This window comes from Cutaneotrichosporon oleaginosum, assembly GCF_008065305.1.
Source record: "Cutaneotrichosporon oleaginosum strain ATCC 20508 chromosome Unknown ATCC20508_contig01, whole genome shotgun sequence".
NCBI classification, from domain to species: Eukaryota; Fungi; Basidiomycota; class Tremellomycetes; order Trichosporonales; family Trichosporonaceae; genus Cutaneotrichosporon; species Cutaneotrichosporon oleaginosum.
Window position 1 is genome coordinate 3,020,526 of NW_027072170.1, and position 16,547 is coordinate 3,037,072.

Sequence of the window (16,547 nt, forward strand, 5' to 3'; positions counted from 1 at the left end):
TCGCGCCGCACAGTGCTCGTGTGATCGCCGTCAGCGGTCCGCAATCTCGCCGCTTCCCCGCCGCCTATCTCTCCGTGCCGTCCCGCCCTGGCCAATCCCGTCTCTTCCGACCATCTCCGATCACCCAGGCCGCGGGCAGTCACCGGCAAAGACATCCGAGTATTCCTCTCGTCAATCTCTGATCTGACCATCTACTGATCTGGCGACGGCTTGTTTACTGTCAACAGTCGAGCTTGTGACGGCATCGCGAAAAGGCGCATCTGGCGTCCACAATCCCTCTCCGCCATCTCCCCCACTCTCCGGCCTCTGACTCCCACCTCCACCTCCACTCGTCTCCTTCATCGACCTCCGAGCTCCTCCACCTCCGCCTCCGCCTCCATCCAACACCATCCTTGGCCTTTCGTCCTCCCCTCCCCCCTCTCCACCCCGCTTACTCACCATGCGCTTCCTCCACACTCCCGCGACGCCGGACAAGCCGCACGCGCACCACCCGACGGTAGCAGAGCTCGACCAGCCCTCGCATCCCCGCGGCCAAAGTCTCGCGGGCTACCCCTCCGTCGCGCCTGCGCCCGGCATAGTCCCCGAGATCGACGAGCCGCCTCTGCCGCACATCACGCCGCTGAGCGCAGTGCGCGGCGCGCCACATGTCCCGCTCGCCCCTGTGTCGCCTGAAGCCGCGGCGGCCGTCGCGCGCGCGGCCGGTGAACACCTCCCTCGCCCGCCGTCTGGGGAGCAAGTATACCAGCCGCTCCCGCAGGAGGTGTACGACGAGCTCGAAGATGAGTACGAGGGGCCGCTTACGTGGCGCGAGAAGCTGCAGGAGAACCAAGAGGTGATCTCGACATTTATGGCGGGCGGGCTCGCGGGTGCCGCGTCGCGCACCGCGGTCGCGCCGCTCGAGCGCCTCAAGATCATCCTGCAGGTGCAGGCGTCGAGCCCGGCCAGCGCCGCGGGCGGGCAGGCGTACGGCGCCATCTGGCCCAGTCTCGTGCGCATGTGGAAGGACGAGGGCTTCGCGGGGTTCATGAAGGGCAACGGGATCAACGTCGTGCGGGTGAGTCCAGACGGAGAAGGAGTGGGAGGAGACGGCGCACGTCAGCCACGGTGACAGCCTTCGCACCGATCGCACTTGCCGCCGCACGGCTGACGCCAGATCCTGCCGTACTCGGCGCTGCAGTTTACGTCGTATGGATACTTCAAGAGATGGGCGCAGGAGTGGAGTGGGCCAGACGAACCGATCGCCGTGCCGCTGCGCTTGGCGTCTGGCGCGGGAGCGGGTATCGTCGCTGTGAGCGCGACATATCCGCTCGATCTCGTGCGCGCGCGTCTGTCTATCGCGACCGCCAACATGGCCAGCAGCTCCAAGCACGGGTTTACGAGAGAAGACGCGAAGCTCGGCATTGTCGGCATGACGAAGAAGGTGTATCGCACCGAGGGCGGGATCCGGGGTCTCTAGTGAGTGACGATGGGTGGAACGAAGAAGAGGCGGAGGAGTAAGGAGAGCATATCAAGGAGGACAGGCTGGAGGTGGACAGAGGCTGCGCGCCACAAGAGAAACAAGCTGACACCAGCCGCGGCGTATGGGCCACCGCCGTCGGCGTCGCGCCGTACGTCTCGCTCAACTTTTTCGGGTACGAGTCGAGTGAGTTTGTCGTGACGCTCGTGCGCTGACATCTGTGAAAGCACTCATCATGCCTCCGGGCCTCGAAATGGGCGACACAGAGTTCGCCGCGCGCAAGCTGTTGTGCGGCGGCCTGGCCGGCGCCATCTCGCTCATCTTCACACACCCGTTCGACGTGCTGCGCCGCAAGATGCAGGTCTCGGGTTTGGGTGGGGAGAAGGGGTTGGGCGCGATCGCGACGCTCCGCGAGATGGTCGCGGAGGGCTTCTGGAAGGGGATGTAGTGAGTGGAGCTACTGGAGGAGCGACAGCCACTGACAGCAGCCGCGGATTGGTGCCCAACTTTGTCAAGATTGTGCCGTCGATGGCCGTGTCGTTCTACACGTTTGACACGGTGCACGACTTCTTGGCGAACTGGATGAACGAGGAGGACGAAGAAGATTACGAGGCGTAGGCGATGGCGCAATGGCGCGTGCGCTTGGGAGGCGTCGAGCCCACCTGCTCCGCCGCGGTGTAACACTAGGTCTTGCGGCCGTCCGACAGCGAGTATTGAGCCTCGCTGGGCTGGTCGTGTATTCATTAGGCATCAAGCATGGCATCTACTTGGCGCGCTCCGACGTCAGAGGGCGGGGGAGTGAGGCGAGGGTAAGCTAATGGCAACTGCATCCGACAAGCGCGGCTCATCTGACGGTGTATGGCGCAAGTACAGTAACGGGGACCGTGGCTAGCGGTGATTGACGCCACGGGGCTCTCACAGGCGTTCGATATCCACAGCTTGACCATAAGATAAAAGCCCTCGCTGAAACGCCGGCGTGGTCGGAATCGGGAAGAGGGAGGTTGTGAAACCTGACGCACGATGCGAGCAGTGCTCGACCCCTGTCCTCGGCCCCCCTCTCCCTCCCTCGGCGAGGCGCTCGGTGCGAGCAAACTCTACAGCGTGGTCAGTGCGGCGTCCTCCTCACTCCCCACCTCTCTCGCCATCCTTGCCCCCTCCTCCTCCACGCCAACCCCCTTCCGCAACGACGCCACAGTCTGCATCCGAACCGCTCCCTCCTTTCCTCATATCCACCCATCGCCCAGCCATCCTTGTACCTCGGCGCGTGCGTCCACAGACCATACGCCGCAGCCCGGGCCGGCGCGCACCCAATGAGCCGGTGTATCGCGCCGACTCCGATCCTCCATCTCCATCGCCATGCTCGGTGTCGGCATCCTTCGCCCGCTCATCACGCTCCACCGTCAAAGCCGTCACAGATCCCCTCGTTCTCATCATCACTTGTATCCTTGTCCTACTTCGCCCCGTACCCCATTCCTTCGCCTCGCCTCCTCCCGCAGACCCATCACACCCGGTCCCGGAGTATCGCTGCATCACCGCCATCATCTCCGACACCCCCTGCTTCGCCCCGCACCTGCCTTCGAGATCCCTCCCGGCATCACTCTAGTCTCGCGGAGCATAAGAGCTGCTGCCGCGCTCTCATTCTCACCACCTCCTCTCCTCTCCTCACCTCTCACAACATCACCCCGCCTCGACTTACACTGTCGACCAGCAATGAGCTACTACTACGCCTGCACCGCGCCCAACTACGCGTACGCGTACAGCGCCACACCGAACCACTACATCCAAATGCCGCAGGGTCCCTACGGCTCGCCCGCCGTCGTGCCCATGCAGCCCGGCGTCACCCCCGGCCAGCCGTACCAGTCCACGCCGTACGCGCCCTCGTACACGTATCCCGCGACGTATCCCGCGACGTATCCCGCGACGTATCCCGCGACGTATCCCGCAACCTACTATTCCGCGCCCAGTGAGTGGCAGCCGCAGAGGGAGCACATGGTGCGCTGCGTCACAAAGGACGGCGCGCAGGAGTGGACTCACGAGTGGCGGTACATGTACGCCGCGCCCGCGAAGACGGGGAAGGCGTGCGGGAAATGCGGGGAGCGGAAGAAGAAGAAGTAGCTCACGCCAGGCTCGGACCAGGGCAGCCAGAACCAGTCGGGCTGAGCTAGAGAGCTGGAGCGGAGCTGGAGCTGGAGCTAGAGCAAGCACACAAGCACGCAAGGACGCATCGCCGTATACCATAGCATTTTTATCCCTGTAGTTGGGCCTCGGCCGTTGATTCATTACTTGTCACTTTAAGGACGCGCAGGGGAGGGGGGGTCGGAAGGAGGGGACGTACGGTGACGACGCGGTTGCTCGGAGCAAGCGGAGGCTGAAAGGAGTTCGTATGGGACGGCACGTGCGTGATCACGGAAAGGACGATGGAGAGTAATGCAGCGTGCTGGGCGTGGACGGTGACGGTGGAGGTGATGGCGGAGGTGGTGGTGGAGGCCGTGCAGGATGTCGTGGTGGTGGCGCACGTGGTGAATGAAAACCAGTGGTAGGCTACGATTATACACTAATTCGCGGTCCAGCGGTCAGTGATGAGTATTAAGTATCAGTCATGACAGCAAGGGCGGTCTGAGGATGCCGATCTGATGTATGTTGTGGGGTGCACGGTACGTATGGCGATGGTGTAGGCGACGACGGGTGGCTTAGCACAACCAAATTTGCTGCAAATACCATGTGCACTTCGCTGCTCGTAAAGTACGCCGTGCTTGCTTCCGTCTTGATCCAAGGTCATGATGTGGTTGTTTGTTATTTTATGCACAGTTTAGGATAGTGAATGCACAGCGTGGCAAACGGCTGACGTGAGGAGGCGGCGTTAAGTCAAGTGGGATGGGCGAAAAAGAAGACGTCACGTCAGCAGCTGATCGAGGAATCACATTCGAGTTTCAGTTCACTGCGCCAATGGAACTTGAACTAGCAGGCGTCCCGGGTAGCTGCGAAAATGCGGATGCGTATATATCCGACGTCATACGATCAGTGCGCCGCACGCGACACGAAATGCACTCCCCTCGCATGCTGACCCTTGCAGTGATGGATTCCGCTTCGGCGCACGACCCGCTGTTGACGCTCAATTTCGCCACCCCACCCGTGTGCAGCAGTCAGTGCCGCCCCTCTACCCTCAGTGCTCGGTGCCATTGCGACTCGTCGCGCTGCTCTCACCCTTACATTCTATGCTACTCTACTCGGCGCGGGCTGGACATCGCGCTGCTACGAGTCGGAATTTACGCCTCGGCGGCGGCCTCAGGCTCAGCAGCCTCGGGCTCGGCAGCCTTCTCCTCGGCGGCCTCGGCAGCGGGCTCGGCGGCGGCCTCCTCGGCGGGGGCAGCCTCCTCAGCAGGGGCCTCGGCGGTCTCGGCGGCGGCCTCGGTTATGCTCAGGTTCTCGAGCTCGGCGGCAACGGCTGGGAGAATCAGATTGTGCACTGAAAGCAAGCAGAGGATCAACTTACCCTCAGTGGCCTCGGCGGCAGGCTCCTCGGCGGCGGGAGCAGCCTCCTCCGCAGCGGCCTCGACGGCGGGCTCCTCCTTGGTCTCCTCGACGACGGCGGGGACCTCCTCGACGGGGGTGGCGGCGGTCTCAACGGCGGACATGATGTTGTTTGCTGTGGTTTGGTGGAGACGAGGGTTGAGAAGAAGTGTTTGGAGTGAGGAAGAAGGTGAGCAGTGGGGGGGGGGTTTATATGAAGCTCTGGTCACCCCAGCTGGACAGCGGAAAGCCACGGAAGACAGTGGTTGCTGTGGACGTGGCGGGGACTGGCGTTGCGATGGGACGTGACGTGTACCGTGACGATGGACTTTGGCTGGATCGCAGGCGGTCTGGGCAGCTGGGGCGGGGGACGGACTGTGCTGTTGCGCATATGCACATCGAAGGGGATAGATGTGGGCTCGAGACTCGAGGATTGAGGAGAGCTGCTTGGCTCTCCTTTCCCCACATAAATACATTGTCACGCGTTTCGAGATGGAGAGTGCACGGCCAAGATGGCAGTGCGTACGGTGAATGTGGCACCTCGGCGGAGGAGTATGGTGGCAAATTGGGCTGGATGTACGGATGTAGCGGAGAGGGGGAGGTATCTGCGGCTCGAGCGGACTGGGGAAGGCATGGTCTGTGCACCACAGCAGATCGTCACGCCGCGCCCTCCCCTTCGGCCCCTCCCGCCCCCGCATCGGTCGCCGCTCTCCGCATGCTCCTCTCCTCGAATCCTTGTTCGAATCCTTGTGCACGGCTGCATCGTCCATTGCGATCATGCGGGGTCCTCCGAGACTGCCACGTCGCCTTCTGTGGAATGATGAAGGGCGGCTAGCACCGCTGCATAAACATACAACAACAGAAACACATTTCTTCTGCGGAAAAATAATGTGACAACCGTCTGAGTAAGGTATACTACGTTGAAGTGCCGAAGCATGCGAAGAGGTCACTAAGCCTCGGCGTCACTCGGCGTCTCTGGCGTCACTGGGGCTGGGCCAAGAATGGCCACGCCCGGCTCGCTTCTCGAGTCGCCTAACGGCATGCCTGATTGTGATCCAAGTTCGAGCACGGGGGCAGGCGCAGGAGAGAGGGGTTGGGGAGTGGAGGCGCTCGAGCCGAAAGGCGACGCCGCGCTCGACGCCACAGGGACGGGGCACGGATCGGGGAATGAGAGTTGGAGGCAGCTGCATCTGCTGCTACCGCGCTCGTAGCGGCAGCGAGCGTAGCGGCGGTGGGAAATGTCGGATGGGGACTGGTGTCAGCGGGAAGGGGATTTAGAGGTTGGGCGGCGAGCGGCAAACTGGAGGTGGAGTAGGTTGGAAGTCCAGGTGGGGACGCGTGAAGACGTGCACTGAGGCATGCTGTCGCCTGGTCTTGTGCAGGTGCTCATGCGGCCTGCGGTATGCTGCACGTACCATGTTGTGGGAGGCTCGTGATCGATTGTGAGGATAGGAATAGTGAGGGAGGGGTAGAAATATGACGACAAGGGAGGTGGGGGATCGCGGGCAGGGGGACAAATGACGATGAAGGGCAACTGAAATGATCGCATCTCCTTATGCCTCCTTCCTTTTGTCTCTCGACCTCGCCGTTTTGTCCCTTTTGGCCTTTTGGCCTTTTGGTCCTCTCGGCTCGGTCTGGGGTCATCCGCTCAGCCGCTCGCCCCCACCGCCTCGGCCAAGCCCCGCTTGCCGCGCCCCGCCGCCCGTCGGAGCTTGGGGCGCGAACAGATCCCCTTCTTCGCTTTCGGATGCCGGCTGCGGCCGCGATCTTCACCTTCCAACTCCCATACCAATTCATCCAGGCCGCCAAGGCTGGGCAGATCGGCTCGGGTCGGACAGGTGGCAGCTGTGGCAGTTGCGCAGCACTATGGCAGAATAACAAACCGCGACCGCGAACGGCTTGCTTCTGATGACTCATGGATACATGCCACCGTCCTTGTTACTTGACAACGACTTCAACGTCTGAGCGGTGTGCAGCTGAGCAGGGGCTACCTCGCCCCGCCCGCCCCGCACCAGCGCTTTTTAATCTGAGAATCTGAAACTAGCTACAGTTGCGAACCCAAGCCTCAAGGGGCAGGGAGCGCTCGGACCAACGCGACGTCGTGCACTGAGGGCGCAGCCACGCGTGAGTCTGGGCCTGCGCCCGGCGACGGCGTCACTCGTTACTTGTCTAAAGTCAGATCATAGCACGCGACCAAGTAGCGCAACTCACCGTCGCCGTCGTCGCTGAACTCGGAGTCGGAGCGCGATCCCTTCGGACGCGCGCAGAGCGGACACGTCTCGCCTCTGCACCCGACTTGGAAAGTTGCTCGGCGCGCGCTCCGTTCTTTTGCGCCTGGGGTGTAGGCGATCTCGAAGTCCAGCGTGGACGAGGGTAGTCGCACGAAGGATGCGGGGCGCCCGTCCTCCTCTTCGGCGAGGGAGACCAGCGAGAGCACGCGCTTCGAAGGCTTGAGAGTCATGTTGGATGCGCCTTAGTGTGGGGTGTGGTGTGGGGTGGGTGACGCCCAAGATGGCATAGCATATGTATTGTTTGAAGCGTGGGAGGGATGCGCGCTGCGAGCGATGCATGCGTCGGTGGCGGGCGGGAGGGATCCGGACCGCGGACGGAGAGAAGGACGGGCGGACTCGAGATTCCGATGGCGACGAGAAGCATCACGCCGCCGCCGACGACATGCGCCTCTGTCGTGCACACCTCGTCTCCTCCCGTCTCGTCGCGCCACGCCACGCCTCGCCTCGCCTCGCCTCGCCTCGCCTCGCCTTGGTCTAGAGCGGCCGAGACTAGATGACCGGATGACCGGATGGCCGGATGGCCGGACGGCATGCGGTTCGATCCATCGCGTGACATGCACACGAGTGCGCGAGTGCACGAGAACATTCATGCGCTCATTCACTCATTCACTCATTCACTCACACGCTCCCACGCGTCAGGATGTCACTCACTCGCATCTACACGCCAAGCGACCCCTCACGTCCCAGGAAGCAACACTCCATACATTACGTGCACCTCGGCAATCTGCAATGCTATGCACTTGTTTTACTCCGATAGTCCGAGATACGAGTAGAGATATTCCTCCTGCTCGTGTATTGTGGCCGGTAACGACGTCTGAGCGGGCTCAGAGGCCTGAAACAGCTGGATATGTCAGGGCGAACCGGGGCGAACTCACAGCCTGGGACATCTCGGAGGTGTGGTGTGGTATCACGTGTGTGGGCCGCGAGTGACAATCGTGATGCGCGTGAGGCAGAACGAGGCGGAGGGGTAGCAGAGAGACGTGCCGACGTTCGGGGCGAATGTGTGCTGCCCCGTCTCCATCACATTATGTATACTGCATCCACGCCCCCGGTTCGCTCCTCGACATTGGTTTGGGGAGTCGCCGTTGTGGGGAACAGTCGACATTGTATGTCATGCCATGACGCGACTGAAGCGCAACGCGCAACTGAAGCGCAACGCGCAACTGAAGCGCAACCGCGATCGCGGAATGCCACGGACGCGGCGGGCGGCTAGCGGAAAGGGACGGCAAGCTTCGGCGACAGTGACGAGTGGGTAACATTGCGCCAGGAGACGCGCTGTGCTTCCGCATTCCGCGGGGCAGCGCAGCTGCCGCCGGCTACGCTTATGCAACGAGCGGCTGTTGGCCGCATGGCTGGCTGGGGGGCACGAATAGTATAGTAGCATAGTGGCGGGTGTGAATGTGGCGCGGTCCAGATCAGCCACGGATTCCACAAATGAAAACTAATTCATCAGCGCCAGGCACGATGCGCACGCATGAGACGACGCAAGTCTGTCCACCTCGAACCTCCAGCAGCAATAGAAGGATCAGGATCGGCCGGGACAGCCCGGCATGCATTGTGGTATGGGATACAGGTGGCTGTGGGAGCAGCGGCTGGCGCATATGGGTCGCCGCAGTGGCCGGCTCAGGACTGGTGGGTGAAGGCGTGACGGGCTAGTAGTACGCGCCATACACTGGAGGTGGGGGTGACGGGTTGCACGCGCTGAGGTTAGTCAACGACTCCTACCAGACATGCGGGGGGCGCGGCTCAGTGCACCGGGCCGGGAGCGCCGGAAGAAGCAGAGACGGCTTGGCCGGCCGGGCCAGCGGCGACTCACTTACGCATAGTCTACTCCGTGCCTACCCAGTGGATTGGGACGTATACGATCTCCTCGTCGTCCCCAATAGGCTCAAAGGGGCCGTAGGAAATGGATACGGATGGGGACTGGGGTAAGCGGGGCGCTGGATAGGGGCTTACATCCATTGCGGTAGAGGGGCTCTGTGTGAGAGGTGTCGCGGAGTGGGTGGGTCGTGGGTTGGCGCAAGAGTCGAGCTGGTGAGCTTCGGACTGGAGAAGATGAAGGCGCGAGGGAGAAACAAAGACAAAGAGATTGCAGACGTCCGAGAGCTGAGCTTATAGCAAGACGGACGAGCAGCTCGTGAAGACGAGGGCGCAGGATTCTCGACCCGGCTGTGGGCGGTACGCGGCGGGTTCTTGGAAGATTCACGTAGGGCGGTGGCGGTGGCGTATTCGTTTGAGATTAGCTCTGACGGCTGGACTGACGGGCGCCGGAATGGAAAGAGAAGGTGGCCGCGGGCAAGATAGGCGGTGGCGAAGGTAGTAATGGTGTAGAATCAAGAAACATGGGTGGGATATGGCAGCTCACATCCGCTGTTTGCTTGCGCTACTCCATGACTCGCTGCTCATTTTTCCACCGACGCGCCACCGCACGGTGTAGCAGGGCGCGTCGCTCCAGACCGAGACTGGTCCGTCACCGTAATGTAGGAATGGGCTTGTGCGGGGCGGCGGGGCGAGAGCTTGAGAGGCCAGGGCGGAGGAGTTACGTACCAGGTACAATGTTGGCGCGGAACTGGAAGGTGGAGAAGGGCGGGTTGTGGGGCGAGCGAGAGCCGAGTTTCGTGCTGCAGTGGCGGGGGGCGAGAATGGGCGAGCAGCGCGAGCAGACGCGAAGGAGCCTAAAAATCCAAGGTCCGAGCGCTGGCTCTCCGGCCCCCGGCCCGCGGTCCGCTGAGCTTCGGCCCTCGGAATGGCTCCTCGACGCGACCCATATGGGCTCATGGGAGGAGAGAAGGGCGCGTCGAGACCCGTCGTCCAAATCCTGAGCCAGCTCCAGGCTCCCAGGGGTGCTTGCCAAGGACGGTCGGTGCGATCTGTGCGCGACGATCTGTGCTGATTCTGGCGAGTCTGGCCGTTCGGTCTTCCGGCGCGTATTAAAAGGTTGGGAGAATCGCTGAATGCTGTTTTTTGGCCCCTAGCACTTGGCATACCATGGGGACCACGGCTCAGCAGAACAGGATTAGCGGACGGGCCAGCGGGTGTTTGTTTGCCCAAGCGTTCAGATCTGGAATGGCTCCCATCATTCAAGGCAGGGTCGGAGGATAGGAGGATCTGCGGTGACTGTTGCGAAGCGACCAGAGCTTAGGCCAAAGTTGTCGCAGGTACCAGATGCGTCTCCGGCGGATTAAATGAGCGGAACGAGTTGGAAGGCCATGGTATGGTGGCGCCGAGGTGAGAGCGGAAGGGAAACGGGAAGGCGGCGAAGACTCAGCTCAGTCTAGATCCATTCCACGCCTCAACTGCTGTAAATTCCTGTTTCGATCAGCATCACTGGGCTGCACGCGCACGCGCTCCCCGTAGCTTGTCCGATCGTCGGGGATACTTATGATCTAGTGAGGTAGGGGAGGCAGTCCTGCTTGGGTTCGTAGCAACTGCTACTGGCTGCTGGCCGGGCATCGGTTTATCGGGACGGATAGAGGTGGGTTGGCTGTGGAATCATGTGGAACCGGTGATATGTTTTCTTCTGCAATCAGAGTTGGGGTCAGTCACTCTACCTGTTATGAGCACGGACCAGAGATGCAGGAGGAAGGTTGGTACGTTGTCGGTCTCGCTCACCGCGTCCGAGCTCATGCTACGCATTCATTCTGTCATACTATCTCATTGGTCTGCCCTCGCCTTTCTACTTCTTGCTGCCGCTGCTGCCACTGCTGCCGGTGTTGCCTCCGCCGTACGACTTGGTAGTGTCACCCGACGGCGACGTGTACTGCGAGTAGCCCGAGCCTTTCGTCAGCACGGCCAGAACGCCCACCTACCCGAGTTGTAGTACTGGGAACCGTTCGTGTTCTGGTAGTAGTACGAGCCGTTGGTGCTGGTGTCAGCCCAGAGTCAACCGGCGGCCGGCGGACTGGACGTACTTGGAGTAGTGGTAGCCCCTGCCGCCAGAGTCGCTGACGCGGTTGTCGTAGCTGTTGCCCTGAGAGTTGGTGCCGCGGTAGGTGATGTGGTCAGGCATGGTGAAGTGGGTTGTGAGTTGATGAGTGATAAAATGCGTGCGGGATGGACTGTGGGATTGGGCGATGATGGATAAGTGGGCGATGGAGAAATGATTCAGTGATCAGTGAGAGGAGCGGGGGACGATGGATATATATCTCAGCCGAGCGGTTGACTGGACTCCCGTCAGCTGGTCAATTGGGTGGAAGAGGAAGGTGCTCAGCTCGCTGGAGGGGGAAGGAAGGTGTTCTGGTGCGCTTTGTCAATGCCTCATCCGACCATGCCGGCCAGGTATATCCCAGGTAGTGGTTTTAATTAGGCGTATAGGCGAGTGTGAGTACCGCGGAATGTGGAGGAGGCCCATGCCCGTGCCTGGTCCATCAGAGCCCGCAATCATGGACACGGCATTGATACAAACATGAATCTGCTGCTACAAGCTTGTGGTAATTGTGGTAGTGCTAGATTCTGGATTCAAACATCGTTCCCGACGTTTTCGGGAATAGTATGGGATGGATGAAGGGACTGGCAGCTGGCAGCTGGCAGGCAGTTGCAGGCAATCATCTAATCATCTGAACGCAACTCACCGAGAGGATGGAAGTACGGAAATACGGATGTACAGATAGATGACGTCGTGGGAATTGAGGAACGATCTGCATCTTGGTCAATTGGTCGTGTGGCAGGCGACGACGATCATCTGATAGCTGACAGCTCATGAAAGACAATGAAGGGCTGGATGCTCGTAGAAATCTTACGGCCGAGACGCGAGAAGCCTACGGATCACGGAGCAGAGTAGTAAAGGTTGATATGGTCACACCCGAACATGCCGAACAGTCAGAGCCTGGAGTGCAGAAGTCCCGGGCGACCTTGGTGGGCACAGGGTAATTGGTGCCTCTAGTGCCTTGAAGCTTGATGTAATAATCCACTAGCTTCGAGATCGCCTTACCTCAGGCCGAGCACGCCAAGCGAAATACAAATCAAGCTTGTATTTGTAGCTGTATTTGTGATGGTGAATAGCGGAAATAGCGAATGGCCAAGTGTGGTACGTGTGCCTGAGGCCTGAGTGGCTGCTCATCCCGTGCAAGGGCTTGATTCGTTGGATCGCCAGGCCGAGCGTTCTCGGTGTCCATTAGTCGAGCGCTACAGGCTGTGCAGCGAAACAGGCCGTTCAGCTGCTGCAGGCAACGGGCTAGAGGTATGCAGTCGTAAGGCCGTAATAATGACCGCTCCCCCTCCCCCTGTCTCGTGCTCCATGTCGGATACGTGCTGTGGTCATCTGCCCCCACATCGTCCCTCGCTCGCTTCATACATACATCCCCCGCCGCTTGCACCCCCACCATCCCCATCATGTTCCATCGCTCGTGACCATTCGCACTCTCAACTCTTCTTCCATCCTTACTATACTTCTGCCCCGACTGTTGATCAACCCCACGGCCACACCCGATAGTCTAGACCTCGGTGGACGACGAATTTTGAGCGTTGTATTCGTCTTGCCGCTTGACATTCGCACCGGGCGTCGATCCGTGCCAGCCATTGCCCTCCACCCACCCGTCATCATCATCCCTTCAACCCTCCCCGGCCGCCCTACCCCGCGCCCCCAACCACTCCCGCTTCACTTGACACTCTACAACTACAACTACATCCCTCTTCGCCTCGTTCCATCCAGTACATCTGCCCTCTTCACATCCCCTCTCCTGTCGCCTGCAGCGCTTCTTGTCCAAGCCGGCTCACGTACTCGGTGAGTGGCCGGCCATTCCGCCGGTCGGCACACACAGCCCTCCCAACTTTCCTGCCCTCCGGCCTCCGCCTCCACCTTACTTGCCATATCGCCATTCGGTTGGTGCCCTGCTAACCGCTAAGCTCTAGTCCACTGTACTTGGCTCTTGGTCAATTCACGCACACGCGTGCCATTCAACGCCCACTCTCCCACCAAGTCAGCCGCCCCCTCGCCCACCATGTCGGGTGTGCGACCTGCCGTGTTGGCCTCCCCGCTAGCCGTGCTCGTGCTTCTGCCTGACGCGCTCTCCCCAAACGCCCCCGGCCGCACCAATATCGCTCCGCCCCTCATCTCGCGCAACTCGGGCGGCGCAGTGCCGCGCATCAGCGGCCTCACGACTTGGACAACGGCCTCCAACGATGAAGACGACAAGGGCGATCCTTTGATCGTCCAAAGCCGCCGGCTCAGTCTCGCTCCCCACCTCGGGACCGGGCAGTCCAAGCCGTCCGTCAGCCCTACGTCTTCGTTGGGCGGCGGGTTCTCGCCGCTATCCTCCCTCTCCCCGTTGTCCGACAAACGCAGGTCAGGTGCGACACGCAAGTCGTCCATTCCAGACCATCTTGCGAGCTCGCCTGCACTCAACAAGCCCCGTGCTAGCGTGGCGTACCCCAGCGGACAGGGACTGCCGAACATCGGCCGCCGACGTACGCAGAGTGTGGGTGATGAGCTAGTCGATTTGTTCCGCGCAAGCGGCGTCGAAGGTGAGTCGTAGCGCGATGTTCCAGAAGCGCGGGGTCTTCTCAGGTCACGTCTTTGGCATGCTTCGGAGCAGGCCGAGTCTTACATTACCTGGCTATGCGGTTCACTGCTTTCATGACAGCCACGACTGCAGTGCATCACCGCTCCATCCGGCTCGCAGTAGACAGAAGCTGAAGCCGTGCTGCGTGCATCGGCACGCACAGTTGATGACGGATCGCCGAGAGTGGCCTCCTCCAGCCGACATGTGGTCTGCGGACTGCATGCCATGAGCTGAGTGCGGCTCTTGACAACCGGCTGCAGTGCAGCGGCGATGCGTCCCCCAGTTTTGAGTCTAACCATGTGCAGTCGCCGTCATTAGGCATCTCACTCATCTTCCGAACGTCATCGCCCACCCAAAGTCGCCATCCACCAGTCTCAGCACTCCAGGAGCTACATCCAAGGTTCAGCAAGTCATTCTCGTTCCCCTCGGGGACGCACCGCCACTTCCATCCCTTTCTCTTTTCCTTGCGCAGGGCACCACCCCTTCTGCAGTGTGCTTCCAACAGGATTTACTCGACCGCGCACAGAAGGTAGAGGAAGATTTCCTCACGGATGCTCTGGACAGCATCCAAAAGGTCAAAGACGCCATCCAGAAAGAGATCGGGTCCGATGTCGATCCGCCTGTCATCCTTGGTTACCTCGCGCACGGCAGTCTTTCGCAGTCCTCGATCAGCGAGTGTCTCGAGGCTGGCGCGTCTGGCGTCCTGCATCCACCGTACGATGGCCGAACTGTGGCATCGCTGAAGATGCTTGTGGCGGCCGCTAACGAGGGGACGTCTTCCACAGTCGCCCTAGCGGGCTCGCCTGCAGTATCAGCTCTGCAGTCTTCCCCAGCCAACGACGATGAGGCCAAGGTCATCCTCACCCCCACCGCCCTGTCGATGGGAGCCGAGCATGAAAGTGAAAAGGTTCTCTCGGCATCATTCTCCTCACAGCGACGGCGTAGGAGCACGCAGATGTCGCATCTGTCACTCAACCGTGTTGCATCTGGCTCATCAACGGGCAGCGCCGGTCTTTCTGCGCTTAGCACTGATATGACGAAGGAGCATCCCGGCGAATCGCAGCAGGACGGCCTGGCGTCCTCCCACAGTGCTCGGACACCAAAGTCGCCCCTCACGGCGCTTGACGACTTTTCGTTCCCCACACACATCAACAGGCTGTTGGGGACGTCGCAGGCTGCATGCGATGCCGCCAGGCGCCGCAGCGTTGACACCGGTGGCCTTGCGCTTGCTTTTGACCGCGCCAACAAGAGAATGGAGACCATCGATGGTGCTGGCGAGCCTGCGGATGACGCTTCAGACCACATCAATGTCGTTGCGGGCGATCACGAGCAGGAGGTGGCCGACGGCAGCAGCACAACGCAGTTTGCTGAAGTCCTCGGGGAGATGTATAACCAGACCATGATGTCGATCGACGTGCAGATGGGCGACTACGAAGAGTGAGTCCCCTTTCGCCCGCCATTGCGCTGACAGCAGATTCGCTGCACCCCTGTCACGACAAGATCAAGAGCGCCTTGTCGACATGCTGGATAGCTGGGGCTTCCGCCCACATCAGCTGGACCAGCGGGACCTCTTCCGAGTCGCCTGCCTCATCTTCTCTTCGGTGCTCAACATAGACGGGGTCGTTGAGCTCGGCCTCGATTACGAAGCCATGAAGAGGTGGCTCTTCGCTGTCCGCGCCATCTACCACGCGCCAAATCCTTACCACAACTACGTCCACGCGATCGACGTCCTTCAAGCGACGTATCAGTTCCTCGTCCGCATTGGTGTTGCACCGCCGTTCTCGTGGCTCCGTGACCTGCAGCCGGGAATAACACCGCCTTGGAAACGGCCGTCGGAGGAGGAGCACCCGTCTGCCGGGCGCGGGTCTGCCAGAGCTCGTCAGATCTTGCGGCCCCAAGATGTGCTGGCCGTCGCTATCGCCGCCATGGGCCACGATGTTGGCCACCCTGGGCTGAGTAATGCGTTCATGGTGAGCTCTTCTGTACAATTATTAGCTGACACCAGAAAAACGCAAAGGTCCCCTTGTCCGTTGTCTACGACGACAAGTCCGTGCTCGAGAACATGCACTGCATGCTCAGCGTGCAGTTGTTGCGCAAGCACGGATTCGGGTTCCTCTTGGCACCGCCCACGGCTGCCGAGGCAGAGGAGTATCCAGCGCGCGCCAAGCTTGACTCCCGTGGGTTCCGCCGCGTACTGTACAGCGCAATCCTGGCGACCGACATGAGCCTGCACTTTGCATGGATTCAGCGGCTGAAAGAACTCGGCGAGATCGTGCGCGGTAACGAGCCGCTTCAGCGCGACAAACTTGTCGAGGAAGACCGCATCATGGTGTGCCAGGCGTTGATAAAGTGCGCCGACATTAGCAACCCCGCGAGGCCGATGGACATCTCGGAGCACTGGTCGGCGGTGCTGCTCGACGAGTGGGGCAAACAGGCGTCGCTAGAGGAGGAGCTTGAACTGCCCGTCTCAGTCGTCGCCGGCGTCGACGCTCGCTTGCAAGCCAAAGGCCAGATCGGATTCATCGACTTGTTCACAGCGCCGCTTTTCCGCGCGGCCGCCGATGTGCTTCCGGAGTTGGAGGGTTTCGCTGAGAGCATCCTCGCCAATCGCGCGGTATGGAAGCAGCGCTTGGAGCAGCTCGAAGCCGACGAGTCGGCCAACGAGATGCGCACGATGGCCCTCCGCGCCGCCATCAACACTCCGGTCCCCATCGCCGAAGACGACCGGTACAGCACGCTGTTCCCGCTCATCCTCCCGCAGAAGCTCGTTGCGCAGAGCACGGGCGGCTC

At 61.0% G+C, this 16,547-nt stretch overlaps 6 protein-coding genes across 6 annotated transcripts; 3 read left to right on the forward strand and 3 right to left on the reverse strand.

The window, feature by feature from the left end:
* Window positions 1-847: 847 nt before the first annotated feature.
* COLE_01229 (uncharacterized protein) lies at window positions 848-2,074 on the forward strand (the record flags this gene model as incomplete). Its single annotated transcript, XM_018424979.1, has 5 exons — window positions 848-1,054; window positions 1,154-1,455; window positions 1,572-1,642; window positions 1,684-1,903; window positions 1,945-2,074. The coding sequence occupies 5 exons, from the start codon at window positions 848-850 to the stop codon at window positions 2,072-2,074; spliced, it is 930 nt and encodes a 309-aa protein (XP_018279039.1).
* Window positions 2,075-2,812: 738 nt separating this feature from the next.
* On the forward strand, window positions 2,813-3,571 carry COLE_01230 (uncharacterized protein; the record flags this gene model as incomplete). The annotated part of the gene is made up of 1 exon (XM_018427453.2): window positions 2,813-3,571. The coding sequence occupies one exon, from the start codon at window positions 2,813-2,815 to the stop codon at window positions 3,569-3,571; it is 759 nt and encodes a 252-aa protein (XP_018279038.1).
* Window positions 3,572-5,928: 2,357 nt separating this feature from the next.
* Window positions 5,929-6,156, reverse strand: COLE_01231 (uncharacterized protein; the record flags this gene model as incomplete). Its single annotated transcript, XM_018423123.2, has 1 exon — window positions 5,929-6,156. The coding sequence occupies one exon, from the start codon at window positions 6,154-6,156 to the stop codon at window positions 5,929-5,931; it is 228 nt and encodes a 75-aa protein (XP_018279036.2).
* Window positions 6,157-9,618: 3,462 nt separating this feature from the next.
* COLE_01232 (uncharacterized protein) lies at window positions 9,619-10,242 on the reverse strand (the record flags this gene model as incomplete). The annotated part of the gene is made up of 1 exon (XM_018427452.2): window positions 9,619-10,242. The coding sequence occupies one exon, from the start codon at window positions 10,240-10,242 to the stop codon at window positions 9,619-9,621; it is 624 nt and encodes a 207-aa protein (XP_018279035.1).
* Window positions 10,243-11,040: 798 nt separating this feature from the next.
* Window positions 11,041-11,266, reverse strand: COLE_01233 (uncharacterized protein; the record flags this gene model as incomplete). Its single annotated transcript, XM_018423122.2, has 2 exons — window positions 11,041-11,122; window positions 11,169-11,266. The coding sequence occupies 2 exons, from the start codon at window positions 11,264-11,266 to the stop codon at window positions 11,041-11,043; spliced, it is 180 nt and encodes a 59-aa protein (XP_018279034.1).
* A 1,930-nt stretch (window positions 11,267-13,196) lies between these two features.
* On the forward strand, window positions 13,197-15,982 carry COLE_01234 (uncharacterized protein; the record flags this gene model as incomplete). Its single annotated transcript, XM_018427451.2, has 3 exons — window positions 13,197-13,719; window positions 14,063-15,194; window positions 15,232-15,982. 3 exons carry the CDS (start codon window positions 13,197-13,199, stop codon window positions 15,980-15,982), a joined length of 2,406 nt encoding a protein of 801 aa, XP_018279033.1.
* Between the last annotated feature and the right edge of the window lie 565 nt (window positions 15,983-16,547).